The sequence below is a fragment of the Phoenix dactylifera genome, chromosome 14, assembly GCF_009389715.1.
Source record: "Phoenix dactylifera cultivar Barhee BC4 chromosome 14, palm_55x_up_171113_PBpolish2nd_filt_p, whole genome shotgun sequence".
Classification (NCBI taxonomy): Eukaryota; Viridiplantae; Streptophyta; class Magnoliopsida; order Arecales; family Arecaceae; genus Phoenix; species Phoenix dactylifera.
Genome location: NC_052405.1, coordinates 12,915,866 through 12,935,583, shown reverse-complemented (window position 1 = coordinate 12,935,583; position 19,718 = coordinate 12,915,866). Strand labels below are relative to the sequence as shown.

Genomic DNA, 19,718 nt, shown 5'->3' with positions numbered 1-19,718 from the left:
TAGAGTTCCAATTAAGGACTCTGTTCAAGATGATAAGGAGGCCCAGATCGAGGCTGCCATCTCGATAAGTCTAGATAATTAATGCGAATAGGAGGTGGTGGCCAGGCATAGGGCTCAGTTTGGCCCCTCGTAGTATGAGTTGAGCTTGAGTTGGACTTTAGTTCTAAAACCAAAGTGGCAGAGCCAGAGTTCAGGAGAGCCTCCTCAGTTAGGGGCCATCAGCAAAGGTGAAAGAGGCATAGCATTTATGCTAGGAGTATTCAATAGCAGAGGATTGATGCCATGTTGGTGAAGGATAAAAAGAAAGACATCTGGAGAGCTATTTTGTCCTGGCTCCACTTTAACCATATTCTAGCGAACGCGGTAGGCAACACACACTACTAGTTTGCCATTGATTCAATATAGAGAGTAGGGTAGGGTGAGAATCCTTCAGGACCAAAGGATATCTGTAATGAGATTCTTGACAACAACAAGGAGGAGCTCGAGAACTGGATAGCTTCATATGAAAGCAAGTGGGGCACCTATGGTTTGCTAGTGATGTGTGATGGGTGGATGGACTCCAATAGGCGAAGCATCATCAACTTTCTGATTTGTTGTAACATGAAAATCTTTTCCCAAAAGTCAACTGATACTTCAAATAAGGTGCACAACGCACAGTACATTTTAAAATTGATGGAGGAAGTGATAGATCATATGGGAGAGCAAAACATTATGCAGGTGGTCATTGATAATGGATCACAATATAAGGCTACTGATGAGTTGTTGATGGAGAGGTGATTTCATATTTTTTGGACACCATGTGCTACACACTACATCAACTCATGCTGATGGATATTACAAAGATTCATAGAGTCAGGTAGGTCAGAAAGATAGCCCAATCTATCACCAGATTCATCTACAATCACACATAGGTCCTAGCTCTAATAAGGAATCACTATAAAAGAAATATTGAGGCCATGTGTTACACAATTTACCACAAATTATATTGCACTTGATGGCCTTCTTGAGAGAAAGGTAGGTCTGTGCCAGATGTTTGTTAGTGCTGAGTGGCAGAAGAGCAGATATGTGAGGGCTGGCACTAAGGGGACCCATGTGGAGGGTGTGGTGATTAGTCAGTAGTTTTGAACGTAGGCCAAGAGGGTTGTAAAGGCTATCATGCCTTTATATGCCACGCTTTGGGCTATGAATCGTGAGAAGTATCTACAGATGGGCTTTCTTTATCACATGATGATGGTTGCTAAGGAACATATCAGGCAGACAAATCCAGTCAATGCCTTTGAGTACATAGATATCTTTGAGTAAAGGTAGGACTACCAAATGGGTAGAGAGCTGCATCTAGCAGGTAAAAATATGCATTAACATTGTTCTCCATTGTCTAGTCTTCTAGTTGATCATATTGTTCTAAAATAATTACAAATAATATTGACAGCTTACTACTTGAACCTGAAGTTTTGATACAACATCCCTAGTATTGCAATGGACAAAGAATTTCTGTTCACCCTGCATAGTGAGATATACAAGATGGAGCTTGATCTAGATATTGCAGCATTGTACTTTGAGAAAGTTAGTTAATTTAGGTAAGGTATGTCTTCCATAATTTTAAATCTATTCAATATATTATAACATCACAGGCCATATCTTTTTTGCACTGGAAAAAACTATTTAGAAAGGGCTTCCATAGTTTCAGTGAACGAGAAGCTATGCTCAACAAAGGTATTATCATGTTGAATTTAGCTATATTACATAGGAACAATAGCTATTAGGTGGTTCATTGATATTTACAGTTGCCACTTACCACCAACTTATATATAATTTTGTTCAATATTTTTGCATATGCGTGGTGGCTTCATTTTGGAGGGTCAGTCCAATACCTTAGGCGGCTTGTTATTCGGATCCTCTCATAGATGGTGTCTTCCAATTGCTGTGAGTGTAACTGGTCCACATTCGCTCCAATCCGCAACAAAAAGGGGAACCGTCTCACACAGAAACACCTCAATAATCTAGTTTACATGTGCTACAATCTACTGTTGAGGCTTAAATATATTGAGGAGGAAGTAGAGTTGACGTATAACGATCCGCTCCACAATGATTTTGTCCAGGATGATGAGGATCTGATGATTGGTTGGCTTGGGGGTAGTAGTGGGAGCTAGAGCTTGATGAGATAGGATTGCCTCCATAACCATTTAGCATTGTATTTAGTGAGGCTAGGGTAGATGTGGAGCAATAGGTAGAATATAACATCCCACACTCATATTCACCAGATCATGCAGAGGGGTCAGTGGAAACAAGATCATTAGATGATTCTATATCCAAGACATCCTTTTAGTGATTTGATCAAAAGATACTTGAACGAGGCTGCCCTGCTATTCGGTCCTATCAGTCAAGAGGGCATGGTCAATCATCGCAGCAAAGCTAGTCAGAGAGGGTTAGGATAGGAAAGAAAGCAACTGAGAAGAAAACTAAAGACAAAGGCAAGGCCCCGTTGAAGAGAATAGAGGAGGAGTCAAATTCAGATATCAGGGGGCCCTCACAATCATTTGGTGGCCAAGAAGGAGGTCAAACCATTGCATATGGCTAACAACCTTAGGATGGGATTCAATTTATCACTCACGCCACGTAGGATAGAGACCACGGTGCATGACCAAGAGACCGCGAGATTGCTGCAGATGATATAAAATATGGGGTAGGACCTCTAGATGCATCAAGTTTGAAATTCTATACGAGATCCTATGGATATGTTGCCGGCTACTTTCGTTATAAGTAGATGCTTCAAGCACATCATCCTCTAATGGCTACTATCTTATGTAGCCTAAAGCATCTTATAGGTCAGAATTTACTGTCGGCATATTGGGATGGGTCGCTTCACAGCCACAATATTGGATAGATGACTCCTCCGAGAAAGACACGTCACCCATAGCACGTACATTGACTATATGGGCTACATACTTTATGGCTGTCCGACGAGCTTAGAGGAGCGGGGGCCCATATGGATAGAGCATTAGTTTAAGCTCCCTTCATACGAATATGATTTTGATATTTATGAGAGACTCCACCATTCTACGTGATTTTAGATGTCAGATGTATGTTATACTTTAAATACATCTTGTTGATTGTATCATATATTTTATATTTCACTAATTAATTTTAGATCTTGTACGTTGCTTCGCTTGGCATGAGAAGCTAGGATCACTGCCTTTTTTCTTTTCATTTTGGTTCGACCGAATGCCCTAAAGACCATCATTGTTTTGATTTTAACTTTATTGTGAATTTTTTTAGCGCAAGTTAACTATCTATGCGAAGACCTATGGTCACTATTGGATTATAATCTTGACTCCACTCATGCAAAAGTTAGAAACAATAATCTTGCATTTCATTATATAATTATGGTTTCTTTAGGATTAAGAAGCATCATTTAAGATGTATTGGGTGATAAAAACACAAATTAGGGTTTTAACCCTAATGAAAACATCAAAAAACATCAAGTTAAAGTTAAGATTATTCAAAAAATCAAAAGAATTGATTACATTTTATTAAATGTTAAAAAATAGAAAAATTAAAAATTAAAAAATAGTGTGCCGGTTTTGAATCGGCATGCCAGTCTATACTGTATATCAGTATGGTACCAAATCAATACTATACTGAACCGACAGCTAACCGGTATGGGGCACGACACTGGTTCAACATAACTTGAGTTAAACTCTAAGTGCCAAAAAAACAAACTTTGAAATTTTTAGAGGGTGGTTCGAAAGGCCCGAACGCCTGGATAATTATGTGTGTTAACTAATTGCCCAAATGTCAATGCCCTCCATCCCTTATCCTACCAAAGAATCCAAGCTTTATTGTTGGTATATGATATAGTAATGATCCAAGCATTCATTTTTATGCAGTCATTCTACAAATTCCCAGAAGTTGCAATGCGACATTGCTCCTTGTTTGGTTCAACTGTTTGAGTGTTGGTTTAGACCCTCTCATAAGCTTGAAGTTTTCTGTGGCTAATATAAAATACCAAGTTAACTTAGAACATTGGTGTGTATTTATTGAGAAAATAAGATTGGAATTCTTGCCCTTGTAATGCTTAATAGGTATTTTTTAAAATAAAATAACAATTAGCAAGAGATTGCTTAAGAGATAAGATTCGTTGCGAACAACTGATCAACAATCTTCGACAAACATTTATTACTCATCTCTTCTTATTTCAACATATCCCTACTATTTTGAGATGAGGAAGAAACCTGAAATAGCATGGTCATAATTGAGATAGTTCTTAAGAGGGACAATGCTCTAACCACGCATGCTTAGGATTCAAGAAACCTAGCAAACCACTTGGAAGATATTTTTGGGTGCCGCTTTAGGTGATGAGCATAATCTATGTAGACTAGCCCAAATCGTTGGGTGTAGCCTTCGTTCCATTCAAAATTGTCCGTAAGAGCCCATGCAAAGTATCCTTTCACATCAACTCCCTCTCTGCATGCAATAAAAGAAGATAATTCATTAAAAAATAAATTTTAGCCTAATTTTCTGGCATCATAATTATAACTTTAATAAAATTTCCTATATATCTAACATGTAAACTTTAACTATGACTAATGAATACATTTAGTCTTAAGTTGGGTTTCTACATTATTGATAAATAGTATCAAAGAACATTATGGATAATAACTTTGATGGACAAGATGAGATTCTTCTTGAGCTATTGTTATAAGACTCAATGAGTTTCACACGGTAAATATATACATCAACTGTATGCATTTAATATTAAATGGACATCATGATGAGTCTACCTAGGCTGTCTTCTAATATAAATCCAAATTTTAAGAACAGCATCACTTTATATATGGGATTTAAAATGCCGATCTGACTAACCTAAGAGTGCGACCACTTTTTATGCTTGCTCCATATTTTGTGATTTACATGCTTAGCATAGATATGCACAGCAAGAAAATAATCTTAAAAAGGAGATAGTCCTTATGCTAACTTTACAATAGTTATACTAAGAAATTATCATAATTACATTTTTGTAAAACAAAAGATATCTTTTCATGTAATATGGCAGGAAATAGATTTTGGTCATCCATAACCGTGTTGAATATTTACATCTTCTAATTGCAGCTTTGAGAATAATTATGGTGACTTATTCATGGTTCCAGTTTTAGAAATAATTAAAGGCATTACTTCACATGAAGTCTATTCCAAAATTGGCAACAAATGGATGCATATAGGAGCATAAAAAAATAAAATTTGACTTGTTTTATTGTTGATTTTGGATTCGATCTTGTTACCGAGGTCGACTTACATGAATAATGTTTCAAGTATATGAAACTTAATCATTGATTAGTGATTGCATCTCTCTACTTGGGACAAGCTTCTAGGTTCAAACTAGAGAGTTTCTTAGAAGAGTTTGGCTTTCTTATTTGTTTTGCCCTTACTATAATTCTTAAAAACCATAAAAATCTCTGGAAACTATCTGACACGATCATCCTTGAACCTCTTGTGCATATACATTGTGCATGTGTTTGTCTCTGTAAAGAGACATCGCATGGATGAGAGCGAGCGCACAAGCACGAGCACGTGCGAGAGAGAGAGAGAGAGAGAGAGAGAGAGAGAGAGAGAGAGAGAGAGAGAGGGGAGGGGGCTATGCATGTTAAGTGTTACCCATTGATCATATGTTTTTGGTATTCTTTTATACACCTACCATGCATGTGCACCATTTTTCTTATATGTCAAACAGTATTTAACATAAAGAAAAACAACAAACCCACTTTCCATAATGTTAACTTACTGTATGGCTTCACGAACTTGAGCAAGATGAAGAGATAGGTAATTTATTCTCCATGGGTCATAGGAAGCTTGCTTCCATGTTTTTTCTGGATCATTCAGCTCACAAGTTCCTATAAAGTAGGTAATTTGATCAGTCAAAAATTACTTACTATACTCCAGGGAAAATTAAGAAAAATATTGTTAATTGTGCATCATTTTCTACCTCATTTAGTTTGACAATTTAGAAATCTATAGTGAAAGAAGAAAAGTAAAAATATAATACTGCCTTATACTCATGCATGTGTTTACATGCTAAGTATGCTGAAACAGTAGAGCTACAATGGAGAAGAAGTTTCTTTTGAATTTTATTTTTTTTATTAAAAATCTAATTTTCACAAGCAAGGTGAAAGCTCCTCATATATATATGCACAAAGTACACTTCATATATTATTTGTCTAAGACAATTTATATCCATTTAAATGGTCTTATTAGTAAAATTATGCTTAAAGTATTAAAGTAAAAAAACTAACCATTTTCGGTGATGTAGATGGTAGGGTTGTTATAGCGATTCTTTGTATATAATAGGAGATCTTTAACTCCATATGGATAAACATATACCCAAGTTCCATCCTGCAATACAAGAAAGTGCATCATACAATCATCTATACTAACAAATAAAAACAAAAGATTGCAATAACAATAAGAAATAGGTATAAGTAATTTATGTAGATTCATACTTATAGAAATGAGGCTATACAAGAATTGAAGGAGTGTCAACCTAATTTGCTCAATGGTAGTAGATCTCAACTCGAATACAAGATAATACTAAATCCTAGTGCTAGGTAGTTGCTTAAAAGAGTTTCTTAAATACTTGCTTGGAGTTCATGGAAGGACCTCATTATAAGTGTATGTCTTAGAGACTGAAAAAATGAACATTAAGATTGGTAGGTTCAAAGCTCCCATATATTAGGTTCTCTATTGTTTGTTGAGATAAAAAAATAGTCTACATTTAAAATATTATTATACATGATATACATATGTATATATCCATATATGTGCATACTTTATGTACTTGATGTATGTATGCATATGAGTGAGTCCTAAATGAGGGAGTTTTAAAGTCGAACCTTTTAATGATGTTAAGGAAAAAGTCATGGAGGAAGCCAAAGTTTTCTGAAGAATTAAACATCATGATTATTGATCTGAATGATTGTCTAAATGTCATTTTACATGCATGTCAGGTGCCACATTTTCTCTTCCATTTAATAGCACTTTGGTTGTATTTGATAAACGCTACATGGGTGTGTTCAAGGGTCCTTTCTTTGTCTGGACCCTATTTTTGGTTGTTTTTCTTTCTATACATGTTGGGTGGGGTTGGGCATCCTGCTCTTTTGAGTATTCTTATTTTTCTTTTTTTTCTTTTTTCTGTTGAGCCTATTAAATTCTATTCCTTTTTTCCTGTTTTTCTTCTTTTTATTTTATTATTTTAATAAAATTTGAGGTGGGTTACCACCTTTGCACTCAAAAAATGACAACAGTCATGATACATAAGAAGTTATAATTCTATCTTATTTATGACTACTGACAAATAAAATAACATATACATACATACATACATACATGCACATATATATATAATACACACACACACACACACACACACACATATATATATATATATATATATGCATATATGCATACATACATAAACATATCTATATACACACAAAGCATGTTTAGTTAATCGATGAAGATTTTGGCCGGTAATATTACCTTTTATTTAGTAATGCCATTTTCTTTTGTTATAAATGGCTATACAATTACTATAAGAAAGTAACAAAATAACATAGTACATTCAAATTTTTATTAGAATTGGTAATATAGCTAATATTAAAACATTGCTTTGTAGAAAAAAAGGGTATAAATTGCCCTTTTATAACCTCTCGATCACTTGTCAAGATATGAGTTATAGGAAGGACAAAAATTCTTAAATAGAATGCAAGCTATTGACAATATATAACCTACACAAAACAGATGATATAATTAATTCTTATCAAAATAAAATATGATCTTGTGTGTATTTATTTAAAGTGCAACTCTTATATAGAGTAAAGATCGTAATAGAATGAGATAAAGTTTTTACCAACTGTCCAATAGGAACACCATCTTTTTCATCTGTAAGAAGAAACATTCATAATCATTAGAAAAAAAATTTTTATAACACAATTTGCATATTGTATATAAGAATTTATGATGCAAATGTTGCCTTCAGAATTTGAAGTTTGAGCCCAAAGATTATTGTCAATTTAGTTTGACCCATCCGGGTTTCAGTAAATCAGTATAATCATCTTGTTAGTTATAAGAATCTTTATTTCAATGTCCAACATCTAAAAAATGCAATCAATATAGGAAATTATTTTTTTACTTTTTCCTACTCATGCTGGAACTTAAATCTTATAACTTTATACAAGCAAAAAGAGTTCCTAATCATTATAAGTAGTGTTCTATGATCCTGCTGGATTGACCGAGTCGAGTTGCCCAACCTATGATCCAAGAACCTTAGTAGGTCAGAACAGCAATAACCTGCAATTTGGTAGAAAACCATTCAACTTAACGGTTGAATCATTTGACCCAACTAGATCAGCCTGGATTGATGACTAGATTTCAGTAAATTAGTATAACCATCTTACTTTTAGTGATAAGAAATAAAATGCAATTAATAAAGAATAATTAAACTTTTTACTTTTTTCTTCTTTTATTGGAAATTAAATCTTATAACTTTATATGAAGAAGAAAGGGTTCCTGATCCTTATAGGTTGTTCTTTGTGACCTAGCTGAGTCGACCGGGTCAACCTACTTGACCTGCAACCCAAGAGGCTGGCAAGTCGGATTAGTGATAACTCAAAATTTGGGAGAAAAGCATTCCCAGTGGTTGAGCTGTTGGACCCAGCTAGGTCTAGATAAAAGCCTAAAAAAATTAAAATTTGTATACATTGTGATTCAAATTTGTGAAATTTAACACACCAACCACTCTCCCAGCAACTTGGACACTTTTGGTGCTATCTTATTGTATGAATTTGTTATAGTTGCAAAAGAGAAACTAGATTGGAGGGAAAGTAAAGCAAGAACGTACTAAGACGAGAAAAAAAAAGAAATACATGACAGTACCAATAAAAGGGAATATGAACTATAAAACTGATACCTGGATATTTTAAGTACAGAACACTAATATTGTCGATCATTTAATCAATATTAAACAAGTATAATAATATCACAAAATATTTATTAAAGAATCACATGGTTAAACACATTAACACCTCAAAAAAAATACACTAGTACTAAAGAGTTCTTAGTCTTGGAGATAGGTCCCCAATAAATTTAGTAATTAGTGCACAAAGTTTTCAAGTTATGTTTTATCATAATAACATTGCCAAGTATATAGTGAAATTTTTGTTCTATTTTCACATTTCTATGTGAGTAAAAGCCTTGTGATAGATCTAGATGGTCCTGTAATAATATAATAGTATCTTTTGATCTCCAAAACAATGATATGATATTTTCTAGCATTATTAGATATGTTTGATTAGAAGTAACAATGAATTTAAAAGCATCGACCAATGGACATGGATCTGTGTTTGGCACCTACTTTCTCTGTACATACATACATACATACATACATGCAAACATACGTGCAAACATACGTGCAAACATACATATGCGCATACACTTCATAAGATAAATGATTATACTTCTTAATATATGCATTCTTGAGGTTATTTGTTGCATTGAAACTACTAACTACCTACAAATTTCAGTTTATACCAAATAGATCGAAAGTTCATTGTTTGTGATAACCATTAATTTGCTTGGTTAGTTTTTTCTATTAAAATAAAAAGGCTGCTTAAAATAAATTAAATATAAACAAAGTGTCTCTAGTCAATTTTTTTGGTGATACAGTTAATGTTTTCGTATTAGGATTTGTAGAATTCTTATTAAGCATGAAAATCGAAGAGAATATATTATATGTCACAAGCTTTAAAGTTGGCAACAACATTTTAAAGCCAAAAAAAAAAAATCAAATACTAAGGTTATTTAGTTGGTTGAGTTATAACTCTTAATTTCTTCTTTCATAAAGTCAGCTGTAGGAAAATGGTTCTAAGATCATAGCATAGCTTGGGATCATCTTGCATATATTATAAAGATCTAGATACCAAAAATGACATGAATATACAAAATAAGCCAAATGATGTATTCACATACCTAATTGGTTAGCATATGAGTCTTGTATGCTTAAGGAAGGTGAGCTCTCTTGTGAGATTGGAACACCTTGAGCATACCTAGACGTATAATAATTAATCCCAATGAAATCGTATGATCCTTTGATCATCTCGGACTCCTCAGCTGTAAAATATGGGAGCCTCTCTTGAACCAATGCCCTCATATTGAATGGATAGTCTCCAAACACCAATGGATCCATGAACCTAAGTAGAATTTAGAAATTATGAAGCATCTTGTAAAACATATATATCTTATGCATGCAACTGTGTATCTACATGTACAACTATTGATAATTCTGTCAAAAAAAACTATTGATAAATATATATTTCTTTCTTTAACTAACCATCCAAGCATGAACTCAATGGATCTATTTGCTGCTTCTCTGTCCTGATAGAAATTTGAATATGGCTTGTACCACATACTCACAAGAGAAATTCCTATTTCACCCTTTTGTGTCGCCTGAAATATCATAATTAATTTAAAAGAAGATAAAAAGTTAATCTTGCATGAAAACAATAGATAAAAAGTAAATAAGTGATGTAGGTTAGCTATTTATTAGATAGTGAAACACTTTATAAAAAAGTTTAACGTTTTTGTATATCACATCTAAAGATTATCCATGCTAAAAAGAATCATCCACACTAATGATTGACTAGCCAATTTGACTTCCTAAACTGTTTACATCACTTTGGGACAGCATATCTATTGGATGAATACTTTTATGCTTAGCAATTTGAAATGCTGCAAATCAATATTCTTGAGTTAAATAGATGGACATAGTTAAAAAAAAAAAAGCATCAGTGAATCATAAGATTAAGTTCATCTTACTTGAAACTTTTCTTTGTAGAGCCTAGCAGCTGCTGCATGGGCTAGGAGAAGATTATGTGCAACAATATATGGCTCTGTCATGGAGTCACCTACTGGACATCCTAGAAACTCAGAGCATCTCCCAGGCGCATGAGAACCAAGGGAGTATCCCATACTAGAAAAACTCCATGGCTCATTTAACGTGATCCAATGTTTAACTCTATCTCCAAATTCTTCAAAACATATGTTTGCAAAATCCTTGAAGTCATGCCTGGGAAACAAAAAGAGTATGAAGATGAAAAATGTATAAAAACCACATCATTCATTTTTATAGAGGGTCAAGGATGTGAATAGAAGGTTGAAAAGTTAAGTACGTAATTAGAATGCTTAGATTAACCTGAGGAATTTATAAAACAACTACAAGTGTTTGCAAGCCTTTTATCCACAAATGACATACAAAACAATAGACATAATTGCATAAAAATTAAAATGGCAATTCCATGAAACAACATATCCTTCTGCACACCTAAATTTTTGAAGTTTGTTCTATAAACCATCCATCTTCAAATGAATTGGTTTGAATTTTTTTAGATATATAGGTAACAGTGATGTGACCCACTATATATGCCGCATCATCAATCCTCCTGACCAATTAGTAGATCAGGATTCTTTTATTAAATAGGGGAAAAATAAGTAGGCATTTGTTATTTCTCTCTTCCCCTCTCTTTCCCCTTTAGAACAAAGCACAGAAAATAAGAGTGTTGAAACCAAATAGTTTGTGCAATGGATGATATTCGTTTTCCAGTCCTTTTCTTTTCTCTTGCCCCATATAAGTGCTTCTAGAACAACCATTACTCCTATAGCCACTACATCCCTTGTATGTTCGATGAATCAACAAATGAACATATTTAAAAATCTTATTCACAATATTGTCCTAAACTGATGGATGGTCAGAATTTTATAAGCTGATGATAGAGATGCAAATGGATTAGCCACTGGTTTGGAACTCATTATTCGAGTAGGATTTTCAGGCTATCCATGCTAAATTTTTTTGATAGTCTCGAGCAATCTCAATTACTTTGTACCTCTAGTTGGATAAGTAAGAACAATCTATATGTGCCTAGGATTGTCAAATGAATGAGCTCATATCCAGCTGCATATATTAGTTTGATAAATTTGTAAACAAGCCAAACATACACCAAGTTTATGAGCTCAAGAAATAAATAAGATGAACATGACCTAGGCTATAAGTATTATTACTTAATAATTATTGGTAACATTTATATTTATTGTTAAAATATTTAAATGTTCTTTTAGAAATAAAATATATCTTAGGAACTAGATCTTAAATCGAACACCTACGAGATTCATTTGCTAACACACTCCGTAGGCACCGTTGGATATTAGATCTATAAAAGCCTACATTTTGCTATTAAGATGGGATGTAATGGGAAAGAGAATCAATAAGCCTCGGTCTCTCTTATTGAGATTTATTGTCAAGTTCTAATTATATTAGAATTTTGTTTAGTAGTGCATTATAGTTTTAGTTTTGGATTTAGTGTCGATGCAGGTTAGTAGTTGGAAGGATCTTAGGTCCAACATCACTAGTCGTTGTTTTGTTTGAAAAAAAAAATGTGATTGGATGTGAAAGTGGGATGTCTGACTTTGGTATAATTTTTAGTTGAACCACATCTGCCGCTGAATTAGTGGACTAGTCCAACCATGAAGCAACACATATGGAAGCATGTGTATTACGCTCTTTTCCGGTTTGTCCATCGGTATGCGTGTTGCTTCACAGTTGAACTGGTCCACCCGCTAAGCAATGGACCTGGTCCAACCAATAATTGCTCCTGACTCTGAGTATATGTTGGGGAGTGCTTTTGTTGCTATACTTACAAATCTTCTAGTCATCCAATAGGCATGCATGATCCTCTCTTACCAAATCCCTTTGAGGAGTTGATGTGTGCTATGTTCCATCCCCATCTTCTCACTATAATAATGGTGTGGAGACCCTCAAGTAATTTGTCTCTGAGATGCTCGTCTTAGAGTATTTTGGAGAGAGACTCTTGAGTAAGATTTTGTAATATTTTTATTTTATTAATAAAGATTTCTTTGTTGCCATTATATAAATTTAATTTTTATCCCAAGTTCATTTCTATGTTAGGTCTTTGTTCTTCTGATCCTGGACTGACCGATCTTATTCTGCAAGTGATCGTGTTGTTCTATATATTGTAAGATAGTGTGTAGCTTTTTTATATCTCTGACCTCTCGCTTACTTCTTAATTCCAATTCTCTGCACTTTTAATCTCTACAAATAGGTCAAAGGCAGTGCAGCAGTGCCTAAAGGAATCCCTACCCACCGAACTCGTTCTCCTCTCCACCAATCTCTAAGGAGGCTTTATGATGGGTGGTGCATAAAGGATGTTCCTGGCTCTAAGCAGGCCAACCTCAAAATGGCTTGAAACTAGTCTTCCAACTTGGCTCGAGCTGGCTATATTATTGTTTGAGCTGAGTTTTAGCTGATCTTAAACTGCTTGTTTTTGTCTCATTTATACCCCAGTAAATGTGCCATGATACATCCCAATAATATTCTTCTTATTTGCTTGCTTGTGTACATATTGCGAAGAGTGAAAACGTGTAGTTTATTTAGATGAAATAAACACAAATATTGGTGCATGAACCATTTTAGTTTTGATAAGCCAGTACTTCTGTTTTCCCCAGATGTTAGCCATCCAAGATGGATGGGGTAGTGTGGGAGACACCGATTTTGATAACTTGAAGTTGAAGCAGTTGAAAATACTAACATAAATGAATAAATTTATGTAAGTCTGTAAGTCTGGATATTGCATAAAGTAAAAATTTATAATGCTAACTATGAGTATTTAAATCTTATCTCATTTATTTGGGGTTGTGCTCTGGTGATTTTTGTTTTTGGTTTTTTTTTTTATTACTTAAGGGTATAATTTTAGTTTTGTCATTAGTTCTTTGATAAATTTAGTTTTTGATAGTGCTGCAAAGAAGTAAGATCAACTCAGGTACTTACACGATATTACGGCACAAAAAGCCTCCATATGCATCCTCTAATGCTTGTGGTACATCCCAGTGGAATAGGGTGACAAAGGGCTCTATGCCTGCAGACAATGACACAGTAATTACATGTACAATTACTGAGTGTCTCATTAAGATGAGAAAAAAATATAAGGTGGACCTTAGTTTTTGTTACCATTATCTATTAATTCATTGATGAGATCATTGTAGTACTTGATTCCCTCTGGGTTTATCCCACCTTCTAGTGTACCATCTGCAAGGTTCAGATGCTTGTGATAAGAAAACGAAATGAACTTTACAATAAGCAACAGAGTCTTTTTATGCTTTGTCCACATTCAAATAAACCTTTTTTTTTTCTAACTCTTAAGCAAAGTCCTATGAATAAGCTGGTTGTGTTCTAATACTTTAAGTTGCAATTGGTGGCTTGGATTTTTGATTAGGTTCCATTTTCACATAATTTCAAGCACATGAGATTACTCAAAAGATCGAAACTTTACTTCGTAAAATCCTCGACCAAGAGATAGAGAAGCGATAAGAATCCACGCCCATGTCCTTCATTATTTTAACATCTTCCTGCGATTACGATTAAGTAAAGATTTGTGTCAACATTTAATAAATACAATAGAAGAATGACAGGAATGTATAACATAGAATTCTTTGCTCCACTTACTTTGTATCTGTGATATGAGTCAGTTGCTATGTCTCCTGTGCTGTGGTCTGTGATTTTATCTTGAAAAAATAAAAATAAAAAAAGTGTCACTAACATGTGATCTAATCTCTGCTATAACATGTGAAGGCAATTTTCGGATTAAAAAAGGCATCAAAACTTTAGTAAAATCTACACATGTGCTGAAAATTAGAATGAGGAAAAATTAACTGCTTCTTCGTCTTGATACTTTAAGCCTAAGATCTGAACAATTTCCAAATGGATCCACTCTGTGATAGTTTTTTTTTAAGAAGAGACTGAAGTAATCAAATGAAAATGTGTAAGTCCAAAAGCTAGTCAGGGATCCATCTCCATGAATTGCACTCAGTGACTAGCTTGTACTGATCTTTTTTATCCATGAAATTACATGGATTTGTTTGCTTCGCAGGAAAAAAAAAAGGAAGAAAAGTGTGGTCAACGAAACAATGAAGAAATGCATCATATTTAGTTGGAGTTTTCAAAGAAAAGAAATAAGAAAATAGCTTTCTCATGGGAGTAAGATGTCCGCATTTTATGAGAAAGAAAAGTCACGTCGGGTATAGGAAAGTCCAATTTCCACTGATTAGGAATTGCGAGATTTATTTTTTTCAAATATGTCCTTAAGCTTTTAGATAGGATATGATAAAGGCCTTTTCTTTTTTAAGAGTATAACTTATATTTTACATAATTTTCTCAAAAAAGTAGATGCTCAACCAAACATAAGCTACTCTAAAATGTATTATTTTTTCTTGAACAGCTAAACATGCAAACACCATTTTTTTCAGACATCATATATTTATTCTAGTAAGAAAAAATTTTTTCTGCAAATCAAATGAATACATTTATTGGCACCCTTCTCTTCAGTAGTGCATGTTCTCGGTGATTCCATGCTGAAACCCAGCAAGTGAAGCACCACATTATCCGTGCAAAAAAAATGTCAATAAACCAAAAAGTTCAGATGGAGTGTACGTCAGTAAACACAGAGGATCCGCACTTTCTTGTGCCCATGCATTTAGCCCTTGTAGTCTAGCTTATTCTTTTTTTAAAAAAGAAAGAACAACTCTCTCTTTCCAGACTTACATCAAAAAAAAAAAAAAACTCTTTGTAGGCCTTTTTCTTACGAAGTTTTTCTCCTTAATATTCTAAATCTTCCTTCTAAAATTGTGCTTAAAAGGTCCATAAGCTAAGTGAAGGTGGGATATGTGGATACCTGGTTGGTTATGGGTGAAAGTGTCCCAAATGCTTGGCTCTCTCCCTCCTTCGTTCCATGCTCCTTCCACCTGTTAACGAAAATAATGCTTCTTTTTTGTGACTTAGTGTGCTTGTTGTGTGTTGTGCGTGTGTGTGTGTGTGTGTGTGTGTGTGTGTGTGTGAGAGAGAGAGAGAGAGAGAGAGAGACCTGGTAAGCAGAAGAGGCAACACCAAAGGCAAAACCAGGAGGGAAGCTACTCCTCCCCAAAGTCACCTGAGCTGGAACCTCTTCCGGAGCTTCCACCACAGCAACATTCCCATTAGCAGAGCGCACAACGGGAAGAACGCGTCTCCTGGTATTCCCAGGAACCTTGGCCTTTCCCCTCAGACTAGCCCATCCCTTGCTTAGAGTAGGAACTTTAGGAGAAGAGTTGAAGGTGCAGTTGGGGAGTTGGACGTGAAGGAGAGCCATAACTGCAAGAGAGCAGAAACACTACTTGCTGTGCTTTTTGCCTTGGTGCAAGCCCTACGATCTCCTACCGTGCATTTATATGGAAGTAGATTCATGAAATCGAGAGACTTTCTTTAATAGAAGAACTGGAGCCCAGTTGCCGAAGCACAAATTTCCACGATGGTTCTGCCAACTTTGGAGAGCCCAGTTTTTATTTAATAGAAAAACTGGTGCCAAGTTGTTCAAGCCAAATTTGAGAGCGCCAACTTTAGGTCATTTAAAACGTTCTTAATTTTAAACACATGCGCATAGTTCTACGAGGGTTAATCGTTGGTATCTTTTGTGCAAAAAAAAAAAAAAAAAAGAAGATTGATCTTCTTTTATAATATTGATAATGGATTGCACCATACACAGATCTCAAAGAATGATTCTCTTCCTTCATGCAAATTTATTAGTTTTGAAAAAAAATCAATTATTCCTTTGCATGGTAGATACCAATCCGAACACATCTCAAAGAACCACGAACTCTTGTTCCAAAAAAACAAAAGCACTATGAGTTCTCATTCATCAATTTGTGGGAAGAAAGGAAAATCATTTTTTTATGCAAAAGTTGCAACCCCTGTCCTTTCCATGAGCAAAACTTCAGCATGAGGGAGAAAAATTTATTAAAGTAAAAAAATTAATGAAAGTGGAAAGGCTAACATCATCGAAAATTCAATGTTATATAGTTGCTAATAATTCATAACTCAGTCATAAAAGTTCATAAGTCATTGAAAAATCAATAAAGCAAAAAATAATTTAAAATAACTAAATATTATTAACTAGTCCACCTATTCAGATCAATGCATATAAACATATGGCAAAGAAAAAAGATCTAAAACTAATTCAAACTAGTAATTAATTGATAAATTATTATTGCCATGCATGTATCTCCACAGATGACTTTGACTTCATCTCAAGCGTGAAGCACGTTTCTATGTCTCTCCATGATTCGTTACACGTGCTGGTTGGTACTTCCTGTCGAGGAGGAAAAGTAGAGATGCATGGCAACCAAATCGCACGTCGGCAGTCGGGGCCATTAATAATTTCTAACCTTAGCTCATAAATGACTTGTAATCCATCAGATTAATAACCGCGAGTCTAGATCTTATGTTTTGGTATCTTTCTGACATCTTTCCATTGACCATTAATAATTTTCTAACCTTAGCTCATAAATGACTTGTAATCCATCGGATTAATAAGAGCGAGTCTAGATCTTATGTTTTGGTAGCTTTGTGAGATCTTTGCATTGACCGAGAGTAGTTTCCGAGATCAGAGGCGTCGGAAACCGCGCCATCGTGTCCATGAATGCCTTGGGATAAACAAAGATCGACTCCTCTATTTCTTTTCACCGGCGCTAAAAAAAAAAGAGTCATCGACGTGGCTTGCGCTCGTTGTTTTGCTCCATTTAATGGCACACTCCGCGATGCAAGTCAAAGCAAGCAATGGCAATCTGCCACCACACCAACTGCGTGACTCGCATGAGTTTTTTAGTTATTTAAATATTTTTTGTAATTAAAACGTGAGTTAGATTTGAGTTCTGTGAGATTTGCATTGGATAACAAAGTTTTTACATAGATGATTTAAACTATCTCTAAATTTTTATATAGAAAAAAATTTCTAACCTATGCACCAAATATTAAAAAAATTAAATAACTTAAATAAAATTAAATTATATATATTTTTTGATCAGTTAATACACCAGGACTCTAAATCATAAATTTTTTTATTTGTAAGTAGTTTAGAGATAGTGTGAGGACTATGCGGGTGTGTGTTTAGTCTTACATCGATTATTCACCGGATAGATCTTGGGTACTTATACAGGATTAAGAAATCCAAATAAAACCTTCCGGTTAGTCTTTTTAGATGAGATCATGAGTTATTATAAATGGTATCGGAGCACAGATTTAAAATTGCTAGGGATTGTGACAAAATGGTATTAGAGCTTAGGATTAAGATCATTGGGGATTGTGACAAAATGGAAATCAAGATATAGGTTTAAGATTGCTAGGGATTGTAACAGAAATGTATCAGGTCTTTGAGGATATGATCACTTGGGATATAACAAAAGTAGCAAAAATAAATTCAGTGCTTAAGTATAAGATCACTATGCACTGTGATAAAATATATATATTGGATTTGGTATACAATGAGTACAGAAAGACTGGATGATTAGTCTCTGATCATGATAGGAGATGTTAGACCTAAGATAAGTGTAGAAAGGCTAACCATGGCATACCGTATTAGTTGGTTATACCGTACCGTATCGATTGGTTTATATGTTGTTTAAATGACTTAGATGTTTAAACTTGATATGGGTTTATATATGATCGCACTTTTAGTTTTGCTGCTAATTATTAGAGTAGAGTTTGTGCATAGATCTATCATAGTATTGGAATGAGCTAAGAAAGATTTTCATGATATTAGAAAGGAATATTCTTCAAGGTTAAATCTATATGTGGATTATATTTGGAATTGGCATATTTGGATATTATAAATAGGTGTATTTCTGTTGGTGGATTAAATTCTTAAGGCTATAGAGTATGCAACTTGGTGGGGTATTCTAGTAAATTGAATTCTCATATTTGGACCGGGATATTAGATCTTTCTCTTAATTATTGGAGACTATTGGAAGTGTTAATTTAAACTTAAGTCTAGGTTTATGATTGGAGCAGGAATTTTTTATCATTGTTGATAAAAGTACTAGTAAAATATCATATTGAGTAGAGATATTTACATAAGTTATCACATATAGCATTGCTAATAGATATTAAGAATTTTGGTGGAAAAAAATTTGAAGGTTGATAGAGTTAATTCTATTCATAGTGATATTGGCTCTTCTAACCTATTGAGTTTGGAGCAAATCCTTTTGGAAGCAAGATCCATGTAGGTTGTCCAATCAACCAGATTGCTAAGAAAATCTAGTGGTTAATCCACTTTAAATTAAACCTAAATATTTTAGATTCTAAAAAGGTTGTGGAGATCATGCAGTGACCTTAAAACTTGACTATGGCTTGAGGGTTTAGTTATAGTAAGTAAACTCTACATAAATTGAGGATGAGGAGATCTAGAGGTTCTGCTCTATTTCTACTTAAAATTTTAAAATTTGGACTTTCTTAGTCCTAATGCAAAGGGGTATTTCCATCAAAAATCATTTAGTGACCTTAGAGTATTTGACGGATTAGATCATAGTGCACAGAAGTATGGTGATTTTAGTTATTTTGAAATTGGTTAGAAATATTGATTCTTTGATCCAAAAGATATTATGATAGAAGATTTGAGTTAGAAAAGGAGAATATCGTAATTCTTTAGCTACTGAAGATAGCTATGCAATTTTCACCAGTGAATTCTTCTATTGTTGACAACTCTTGAGAAGAATTTTTTTGGTCATCTCAAACTTAGCGTTAACAAATTGATAATTCCATGGTTAAGCTTGGACCTTGAAAGTTTTGACATAGATCT

The 19,718-nt window shown here is 34.2% G+C and overlaps 1 protein-coding gene across 1 annotated transcript; it reads right to left on the bottom strand.

Annotated features, from left to right (window-relative positions):
• Positions 1–4,085: 4,085 nt before the first annotated feature.
• On the bottom strand, positions 4,086–16,305 carry LOC103719878 (furostanol glycoside 26-O-beta-glucosidase-like). The gene is made up of 13 exons (XM_008809345.4): positions 15,975–16,305; positions 15,786–15,855; positions 14,561–14,619; positions 14,388–14,463; positions 14,066–14,143; positions 13,886–13,973; positions 10,864–11,113; positions 10,379–10,494; positions 10,018–10,238; positions 7,901–7,932; positions 6,288–6,387; positions 5,780–5,888; positions 4,086–4,464 (listed from the first exon to the last, which is right to left on the bottom strand). The coding sequence occupies exons 1-13, from the start codon at positions 16,236–16,238 to the stop codon at positions 4,296–4,298; spliced, it is 1,632 nt and encodes a 543-aa protein (XP_008807567.3). The 5' UTR covers positions 16,239–16,305; the 3' UTR covers positions 4,086–4,295.
• Between the last annotated feature and the right edge of the window lie 3,413 nt (positions 16,306–19,718).

Bases quoted from the DNA above. Each gene is read 5' to 3' on its own strand.
- LOC103719878 (XM_008809345.4), bottom strand. From the start codon at position 16,238: ATGGCTCTCCTTCACGTCCAACTCCCCAACTGCACCTTCAACTCTTCT. The intron at 13,974-14,065 runs GTAACAAAAACT...CATTGTCTGCAG, and splicing joins CAATGAATTAATAGATAATG to GCATAGAGCCCTTTGTCACC. The intron at 6,388-7,900 runs GTAAAAACTTTA...CTTGTATTGCAG, and splicing joins GTGTTCCTATTGGACAGTTG to GATGGAACTTGGGTATATGT.